The sequence below is a fragment of the Stegastes partitus genome, unplaced genomic scaffold (assembly GCF_000690725.1).
Source record: "Stegastes partitus isolate 25-593 unplaced genomic scaffold, Stegastes_partitus-1.0.2 Scaffold417, whole genome shotgun sequence".
Classification (NCBI taxonomy): Eukaryota; Metazoa; Chordata; class Actinopteri; family Pomacentridae; genus Stegastes; species Stegastes partitus.
In genome coordinates, this window is record NW_007578148.1 from 97,646 (window position 1) to 108,217 (window position 10,572).

Genomic DNA, 10,572 nt, shown 5'->3' on the forward strand with positions numbered 1-10,572 from the left:
GTTCACAATACAAGAGCGAGAGTGCAGCGGGGAAAAAAACATATGGCGCCGGTCAGAGCGGAGGTCATCGGCCAAGGCTGGGACACCTCGGAGGGCAGAGAGGTGAGGAGGTGAGGAGGTGAGGGAGGAAGCTTCGATAAGAAGAAGGCCAGATGAGACGGGATGGAGAAGCATCGCTGCAGATGGCTGCCTGACTGAGTCTCTGCAGCTTCCTTCTGTCCTCCGAGGACACAAATCAGCAGCTCTGCCTCCCAGTGTCACACTTCTATAGAGCTCCTGTGATTCCCAGAGGCCTTCTGAAAGCCTCACCGCTGCTCGCTGGCTTTTATCGGCCCTCTGGGATCCGGTGTTCACCAAAAGCACTGCTGTCGCGTTTCCTATCCAAAGATGTCATAAATTCAAGCTGTGTTTTCTTCATTGACTAGAACATATGCTGCACAGGTATTTTTCTACTTGAGTAAAAAAAATCTGCGCAACATTTACGCCTTTATGGATATTTGCATTCATGAAACGATCTGTGCAATACTTTAGTACTTCTGTATCTTTTATGTTATGGTTTATTTTTGAATAGAATCTGGTCTCTTTAACTGCTGCAGTCAACAAGCTAACTGCTAAACCACAAGTTAACTGGGCTAATGCTAGCCAGACACAACAGCTTCAACTGTTTCTATCTTCTCTCTGCTGTGTTTGGTCAGATGTTAAAGCTCTATGAACTCAATTTTTAGCCTTATATGTTCAGAATTATTCACAATATTTATGCATGTGTTTGTATATTTATGTATTTTCTGTACGTCGTGGTTTATTTTTTATTTTTGTCGTATCTTTGCTGCATGCAAATTCCCCCACTGTGGCATTAAAAAAGGCTTATTTTTATTATCTTTTGTTAATACTAGCAACACATTTCCAGCTCAGTCTTACCACGGATCACTTATTACATTGGATTTATATTAAAATATTTGTACTTACAATATCCTTTCACTTGGTTGAATCACCATCACGAGAGACTTTCATTTAGATTTCCATTTAAGTTTTTTTCTAATCTCTATTCAAATGCTGCATTTACAACACATGCAACCATAAGTATCCATTTCTCACTTATAAATAGTTTTATATAAATGCTATCCAGAGATGATATCAGTTCAAGCTGTGTTTTAATGTTAGCGAAGATACGACAAGCCTTCATTAGGATTAGGTTTGAAATAGAATATTTGTACCAAAAATAGCTTTTTTATAACTGTAAACGGTAATAGTTGAATCAAATTAAATCAAATGCTCCAGTGTGTGATGCATGACCTCATTAAAGTTATTGTAAACAAAGAATCAGCTGATTATGAGGAGGTCAGGTGGGAACTTCTTCAGATTTAGTGGATTATTTATGAGCTGACCCTCATGATTAATCTTTTTTCTTTCCTTTGCTAATGCAGTTCTATAACATTCTGCACACAGTGTCCAACATTCATCATTTAGGTTTCACTCGCTGCAGAAATTCACACTTTGTTCCCTCCAACGGTTCCTGATTAGTGAGCGTCCAGGCTGATGAATGCATGTCGGCTGAGAGCGAGCCAAAGTAAAAAACCAATCTGCCCCCTCATGTTACTGTAATCTCCAGCATGTGACCGATGACGGAGGGATGCTGGAGAACCTGCAGCTCACCAAACCGGTGGCCACTGAGAGGATTTAGGGGGGGAAAAAAACACAGCAGCTCTGGGACACATATTATATTCCCACTGGTAAATCCTCTCCAACTCATTACCAAATCCTCGCTGCAAGGCTGCTAATCTCCAAAGAGAGACGGACCAGGTGCCAGTCTTTTTGTAATGGAATTGCACGGCGCTCTAAGTGATTGCATCAATTGCCAGTTGTGATAAATTAGATTAGACACAGAAGAATCCTGTTTGTACACAAGAAACCAAAGAAACTTATCCGAAACGAGCGTCACGTGAAAAAAAAAACCTGCCGGAGCTGATCTACATTCAGCTGATTGCGGAGCCGTCAGATGCAAAATGATTGGAAAAATTACATGGAAGGAGAAGCCTGGCAGCAGCAGCAGCAGCAGCAGCAGCTGTGAAACAATCAGAGAAATAATTGTTGCAGATGCAAAAAGCTGCCACCATAAAAAAGGAAAACCGTGATTGATGAATCTTGTGAGAAATAGATTCAAGCGACGTAACCGGGTTTGATCTGATGATTAATGCCTAGAAAAGGCATTTAAAACAACATTATGGGGCACGAGTATGTGCATTGTTACTGCAGCAAAGGGGGAGGGCGCAAACATTCAAGAAACATCAGTGGAAAAATTAAAAATAAAGCAACAATATACACAAATAGGAGCTCAGATGGTCGAAATTCCTACTAATATTACACATATTATATCAACGGTAGTGCACAGATTCTTTCATGAGTAGAAATACTGATAGACAACTATTATTATTGCACATATTTATCCGCTAGTAGAAAAATAACAATATTTTACAGATCCTTGTATATGTAGAGATTTTAAATTGACCAAATACTCCTAATTCACAGCTTTGAATGTGTTGATAACTGAGGGGCTTTTAAAGGCTGCTCTCACACCCAATTGACAAATCGTGGCTTTTACATCAATGATTAAAGGATTACATGGCAGCATATATGCAGTAATCTGTGTTTGTGTGATTGAACTAAACGCACAGCTGATTGGCGGAGCTGTAACTGGGAGGAGAGCTGCAGCAGATTACTGGAGTCTGGTGCACCAACACAGCGACAGACATCAGGCTGTGTTTTCTTTACTTTCTGAGACTTAAGAAAGACACCGAACGCTAAACTAGATGCACAATTAACTCCACCGGACCCATGCAGGAGAGCAGAGAGAGGCTGACGTGTGCAGAGGTTGAAGTTATTTCTGTTGACTTTCACTTCACTCTGACTAATGAGATCTTAAAAATAACTAAAACCAGAAGAGCTCAGAATGAAGGCTGCACAGCTGCTCAACCTGGAAACGCTCGCGACTAACCTGGTTACTGTCAGGTTTCTGGAGAGTCGATTTCAGAATCTAAATCAGAAATATGGGCATAATAATGGTGATATTAGCATTAGAATTGTGTTGTTGCATAAAGAAGTAGTTATTGCAGTAGCTACTTAAATTATTGTTCACAAAACTGGCGTCTAAACACTTTATTTTGGTTTTGAAGTGACGCACCATGAAGCCAGTTCAACAAATCCAGGCTTCGTTTGTGTTAACTGGATTAACAAAACCTGAAACCTCAAGCAGGGATAATATGAATAGTTTTCAACTTTCTTTGTGAACTTCTTATTCGGGTGCATCATGTGACCTTTTTTTTTCTGCACAAATGGACCAATCACGTGCCGCCTACTTCCCTCTGGTTGTTATAATGAGGAGATAAAAACAGTTATTTTCCTACAAAGTGCAGCTACTGTACGATGCAACAGAGGAATGCTGGTAGAAATCAGTTGAAAAATGCTGTAAGTAAAAATGTATTTTAGCAGCTGCGTATTTCTAACGTACAGCTAAAAATTAAGCTCTGAAACTTTAAACTTCATTCATTTAGATCTGACTCTGTGCCATAACGAAGGAGACGTGGAAATAAGTTTAGTTTTGTGAAATAATGTCATTTATTGACTATTCTCTGTCAGTTTTCTAATCTAGATTCTATTGGCTCCAGTGTAAAACTGATTCTGCAGCAAATCACGAGCAAACATAAAAAACATATTTATCCTGTTTCTGCATCAACCAGCTGAACACATGTCGGTTCCTGTGCCAATACGATGCATCTAGTTTGCTTTATTTTAATATTTTTGCAGATAAAACTTTAGTTGAGAATCAAAATTGCTCAAAAATAATCATCAGAAAACAAATTAATGCTCGGCTGTGTAGCATCAGCCTTTGGTTTTACAGATAGTTTTATTTTGTAAACTAGTTTAAGCAGCAAATTTTAAAAGACATGTAGCTGTATGGTGATTAGAATTAGTTCATATAAAAAGCAGAAGCTACAGTCTGTAAATCGATCAATACTGTCAAATTGAATTCAAATTATTGTGTTGATGTTGTTTAAATGGTGCAAAACAAAAGCTAAAAAGGTAGATTTTTAAATTTTGAGTTCGATGTTTCACTTCCACAGTATTTATCTTCCTGTTTCTGACACTGTGGCTCATTTACAGAGTTTATTTGATCACCTTCACATGAAGAGTCTCCTGATGTTCGGCAGGTTTCCGTCACTCTGGAGCTTCGTGGTTTGTCTGAAATGGTCAATTATCAGATTCACAATTAGGAAAGCTACAGTCCACAGCAGTTTCTGGTCAAAGTATTCATGGTGGATTAATATTATATATCTATACTCACTGCTGGTTCAACAGAATCCTTTAAACTCAAAATTGTCAGCGTTCATCTGAACGTTTTACTGCAGCAGCTGAACGTCCATCGACACGACGCTGACGGAGACTCGGTGAATGCTCAGGAGTTAGACAGAAGCAGAGAATATGCAAAAAATAGGGCACAATGTGTGAAAACAACATGACGATGTGAAAGACGTCGCTGTGTGATGACGAACCTGCAGAAGATGATCACCTGAATCTGCAGCTCTGCTCCACGTTTAGCAGATTCGGCTCATGTTTCGGACCAGATTCACTATTTTCAGGAAAAAAATCCCCGTTTTCTACCTCCCTGGTGAACATACTGAAGCATTCAGCAGCTAAAAAGCCAAATATTTCACTTGGTGGAGACCAAAAACGGAGCAAAAAACAGAGAGAACATTGGATTTATATCAACCAAATGGATGAAAACATGATTCCAAATTAAGGGTAAAGTTGCTCCTCAGCTCCTGGATGTGTTTGCTGAGAGGTTCGTGAAATCATTTGAATTAAAAGAAGATGCAACTCTGCCGGTTTATATTTAAATCTGGATGAACGGCAGCTCCGATGCTGAAGCTGTGGCGCCCGTAAATAGAAGTGGACACATGATACCTGCTTGTGCTGCACAGAAAACACCACCTCAGCCCACAGGAACACGCCGACGGTCACGTGTTCACATCAGAGGTAACAGCTGATCACATGCTGCGTGTTGCTGTTCCAGGTGTTGATTGAAGATTTTCTCGGCGGTTCGGAGGCGTTAAATCGACTCTCACAGGTGTGAACGTCTTGCACACAAACACAACGGCGCCGCACACACTCTCACAGTCACACAGTTAAATTAGATTTCGCTGAGTGTGCTGTAAATTATACAGCCGCGATACAGTACGTTCTGGTTATGCAAATCGCGCCCCTCCGAAACACAAAGCAGCGGCACAATCTGGAGAAACGACGGGACGAAGACTCAACCGAGATGCAAAGAGTTTCAAGAAATGCGCTGCTGGAGGATCAGTAGCTGCATTTAAAGCTTCAAAAACACACAACAGTGGATGTTTGTTGGATTTATAATGAGCCTTTTGATGAGAAACAGTTGATTTAAGTCCTAAAGGGGGAACTTCCACAATATTACATGTTATATACAGGATGTAAACACATAAATAAAGCCTTCAGTGTCTCCAGAAGGAGCCGAGAAAACTGATGAATAACTTAAAACAGTTCAGTCTGAAGACGACAGGTGTGAAAATGGAAGAAATGCGCTGCTGGAGGATCAGCAGCTGCATTTAAAGCTTCAAAAACACACAACAGTGGATGTTTGTTGGATTTATAATGAGCCTTTTGATGTGAAACAGTTGATTTAAGCCCTGAAGGGGTAAATTTCACAGTTTTAAATGTTATACACGTGATGTAAACTTGTATAAAGCCTTCAGTGTCTCCAGAAGAAAACCCTGATGAACAACAGCTCAGTCTGAAGATCACAGGTGTGAAAATGGAAAAACGGTTTGAGCTTCGTCATCTGCAGACGCCACACGTGTTGCTGCTGCTTCGTGTCGACAGGATTTATCATCGCTTCTTATTCGTCGTCTGCACGAGCAGGAGATCAGCGGTCGTGTCACGATGCGTTTCAGAGACGTGTTTGTTTTCCGCTTCTCATTTGCATAAATTAAGGCGACCGCATGCAAACTTAACTACTTGCTTTACCTTTTTTTGGTGTCTAAATTCAGTTTCTAAATGCATATCGAGGCAACAACTTTCAGTCAGACTAAATAAAAACATTAAACAACGATGGATGTGGAACTGCACTGTCTTTGTGTGAATCCTTATAAAGCTACGCTAACGTTGCAGGATACATCTCCAACGTAAAGAGCACAAGAAAACACTGCATATTGGGGCAATACTTTCAATAACTAAAAGTTTAAACTCACACACGTGAAACTGCATTTTTTTGGATTGTGTTTGAGTTTTCACTTCATTTCCCTGAATCTCTTAGAAGATGCAGAGCGCTAATTCTGCACATCAAACCTCTGATGTAGAGATGAGAAGTCGCTCAACCCAACAAACGCTCGAAGACACACGAATGGAAAATACACGAAGCTGAAACTTTAACCACGTTGACCCAACAGCAGCTCAGCAAATTAAAGGACGGACAGTCATGACTCAATAATCCGACACTAAATGTAAAACCTTCTTCTATGTCGGATAGCAAGGCTGTCGGATTGTCCAGACGGAGGTCCAGATACGAGGAGGGCTTGATGCTGGAAGGCTCATTAGTTGTTAATTATTGTTCATAGTTGTTATAATAACTAGTAGGGCTGGTCCCAATGGCACTTTCTGCTCTCTGGATATTCAGGCCCAGTTAATGATGAATATCCGTTTGGGAGGGGACACTTCCACCCCGGGGCAGCGCTCTGACGGGGTGGAAGTGTCCAGAACACACAGGCAGTACTTGGCTGCTGATGCTAGTTTAGTTAGCGCTCACACTTCTGTTTCCTCCATCGGTGGCGGCGGGGGAGTGGCAGATACGCTCCACCGTTACCATCCATGTTTACTTCCATAAACACTGAGCACGCTCGCTGCGTGTGACGTCGTCGTGTCCTCTTCTGCGCATGCGGGACACTTTTGGGTCGTATGAAGTTCACACAGCAGATCACATACAAGTCGCATTGAACTGGAAACGTGAAGGAAGTCACAAAGAAATCCTCATTGAGCATCAAGTCCTGCAGTGTGAACGTAGCCAATCTGTGGGATTGTTCAGTCAGATAATACGCCGTCATCCTGATTGGTGACATTAAATGTCATGTCGGAGTCACAATCCAAGGCTGTCGCTATGTTGAGGCTGTTTTTATGGGTTCTGTTGGTTTTCCTAAAAACCTGTCGGATAGCAGGTTTAGGATTGTTAAGGGTCGGATTATGGAGCCACGACTGTATTTGCAGCATCAACTCGCATCTCACTGGAGTTTTGTCTTAAAGCGGCTTTATTTATCTCCGTAGCGTTCAGGTGGACGCAGAGAACTCACAGACGGAACAAGAACAAACACAACCGAAGGGGAAGAGCTGAACAGCAGAATAAATGAACAGCAGAGCTTCTATCAGACGGCTGATCTGCTGCAGACACACAGAGGAACCAGAGTCCACGTCTCTGTCTGATTGATCCACTTGAATGGTTTCCTGCAGAGAATCGTCCTCACAAACAGAAAAACTGAATGAAACCTGACCTCCTTCTCTCAGACTCTCTTTGCTTTTCCTTCGAAGCCCCAACAACACATCCGACTTGTAATCAGCGCGGAACACAGATGTTCTGCTGAATGTCAGAGCAACGAAGCGTCGGGGACAAATTAACACAGAAGAACTCGCTTTAGTAAACCTTGAATAATTTATTTTCTTCCACCGTCTTGTTTTTCTTTCCCCTTTTCATCACTTCTGACACGGAGTAGCTGCTGCAGTCTGCAGGCAACAGCGTGAGAAAATACAAAAATAGACGTGTTCACTCGTTTATCTATCGCCATGTGCAATTTGTTCTATCAAAAAAATACCTTCAAATATTTAATAAAACAGCAGAAAAAGCGGCTATTTTACTGCAGCAGCGTCTCCACGTTGCCTCTCGTCTTTGTCCGGTGAACTTCAACCTGCTGCAGCTCAGCAGAAAGAAGCAGGTTCTGCTCCGAGTCAACACTTTAAAACCACGAGAACGGTCCACGTGAGAACAAAGTCCTGAGTCCACGGTGTCATCTCCGTCCCGGACCTGACCCAGACCTGACCCAGACCCGACCCAGACCTGACCCAGACCTGACCCGGACGGACGCGTCTTCGGATATTGAGGAGGTTCGGATGTTTGGACGTTAGTTGGCGGGAACCAGCAGGACGAACCCGTCCCGACTCTTCTTGAAGTCGGTGTTGGTCTGGCCGGCTTTGGTTTCCACGGTGACGCTCTTGGGCTTTCCTCGCATGTGGAGCTGCAGAGCCGAGCGACAAACCTTCACAGGAAACGAGCTTTTTCTGACGCTGCAAGACAAAAACACAAACACGTTTCTGTTTATTAAAAGTGTAAAAAAAAAACCAAACAGAACGATTTATTATTATTTTACAGATTTTCTCAATTTTGTAAAATATCAAAAACTACATAAATTACTTTAAAAAGTACCAATTTACTTGTTAGCTGTAAAAAAAAAAAAAAAAAAGTAAAAAGAAAAGAAAAATTGTTTTTAACAAATATTTCTAGAAATAATGATTTGTTCTTTTACAACATGTGACTAAAATTACTCTTTTACTCTGTTTAAATCAGAAAAATCATTTTCATGAGTTTATTTTTTAAAAATAATTCTTTTAAACCACGGTTCAGAAACAATGTCTGATTTTCATTGGTTGATTTTCATAGAATTTTTATTTATTATTACTTTTGTCAGATTCAAGTTATTTCTGTGACCGCTGCGGGTTTTTCTTTCATTAACTGAGGGGTTCCAACTATTTTGTCCACGTGTGTAAATAAAAATTCATATCAAAAATTTTTTTTTTACTCTGTTTAAATGAGCAAAAATGTCATTATTTCGCAGATATATTCTGTTGTTTAAAAGAACAGTTATGTGCAAAGTTTTACCTGTCATCTGAGAGGCTGGAACTGTTTTGTTAAATTACAGATATCAAGTAAAATGAAATATATGAATTTAAAACAAACAAAAAATAAAACAGGCCAAGGCTGTGTATACTATCCACATTAAAAATGATGTATTTGTTATAATAATAATAATAATAATAATAATAATAATAATAATAATAATAATAATAATCTGTAGTTATAGTTAGTAGTTAAGTTACAAAGTTATTTGTTCTTGACCATAAAATGACAGTTTCTGTTTTTTTTTTTTAAAGCAATTTTTTGTCAGTTTTTGAACTAAAAACAATGTATGTTAAAGATAGAAATAATGCTAAATCATGTTAAAATATACTAAATGAAGCATTTGTTCTCTGCTTTGTCATAATGCAGAGAACATCCAGTAAAATCACAGCAGACAGAATTCATTTCTGTGTAAAATAAAACAGAACATAATGTTCACATCAAACATGCAGCATCTGACCGACAAACGATGCTGTCTTCATGTTTTTAAATATCACCACTCTATGGATGTTTGTCACCTTTTTTTGGTTTTCCAGTTTTTAATGTCAGTTTTCCACCTTTTGTGCTGTTTATACTAAATAAAACAACCTGCAAACTGGGACTCCTGTCAGTTCGTTGACCTTTGACCTTTGACCCTGATAAAAGTCTAGTGAGCGTCTGGACCAGCAGCCAGAACACGAGCAGACGAGTTTAACACCTCTGAAGGTTTGTCCTGACCACGGTCGCATCTGAACCTTCTGACCAACAGAACCCTGCGCCGCTGCACCGTCAGCTGAAGACGATCCGCCGCGAGGGATCCTGCAGACTCGACCCGACTGCACCGAGCCCAGAACATTCCGGTTCTGCACGCAGAGACCCGACGCCGTCACAGTCCGAGGCCCTCCTGAGGACGCCTCTCCCATTCATGTTGTTGCTTCGGTCGACGCACTCGGTTTGAACCCCAGATGCAGAACAATATTTGCAGAGCGGCTATTTGTGGACGCCACTAATGCGACCGATAAGCTCCAACGCGTCGGCCAACTTGGCAACCGCCAGTCTTCTTTGGCAGGAGAGTTTTCAAAAGTGCTCGGGTCCCTTTTTTTTTTTTTTTTCCCAGGCCGGTCTTCTTTAAAAACGTGGCTGGAAATCACAGCCCCACGTTTGGAAGGTGCATTAATTCATGCGGATTACGTAATATCGGTTATTATGCAACGGAGCCGGGAATCCGTTCAATCAGGTAAAAGCTTCACAGAGACAAATGTGAGAAGAAGCACCTGGAATCTGACAGAAAGGCACCAAATATACGTGTTGGCGTCCATTAATTAACTGTATGCTGGCGGTGCAGGACGCATTAATCAGATATCTGCATAAAACTGATGTGGAACGAGCTGCTTGCATATTAAATATAAGCACAAAGCAGCTGTAGGACCAGAACAATATTAGTGAATTAATCTGTTTTTAAAGCCACAAGCTTCCTGTAAATATAATACTAATAGCAAAACAGTAAAAATATGTGTTTGTGCCCAATAAAATGCAAGTTAACAGCTTTTCTGTGAGTCTTGATTGAAACTTGATTTGTCCTTTTGCAACGCGTGACTGTAAAACTAGTTTTACTGCAATAAAATCAGCTACAAATATAA

General features: G+C 40.7%; 1 protein-coding gene across 1 annotated transcript in view; it reads right to left on the bottom strand.

Annotated features, from left to right (window-relative positions):
• Nucleotides 1-7,298: 7,298 nt before the first annotated feature.
• myo1g (myosin IG) overlaps nt 7,299-10,572 on the bottom strand; it is a 75,648-nt gene continuing 72,374 nt past the window's right edge. Inside the window, exon 22 of the mRNA XM_008285807.1 lies at nt 7,299-8,343. Coding sequence (XP_008284029.1) covers nt 8,181-8,343 — 163 coding nt within the window. The 3' untranslated portion in view covers nt 7,299-8,180. The remainder of the gene's footprint in view (nt 8,344-10,572) is intronic.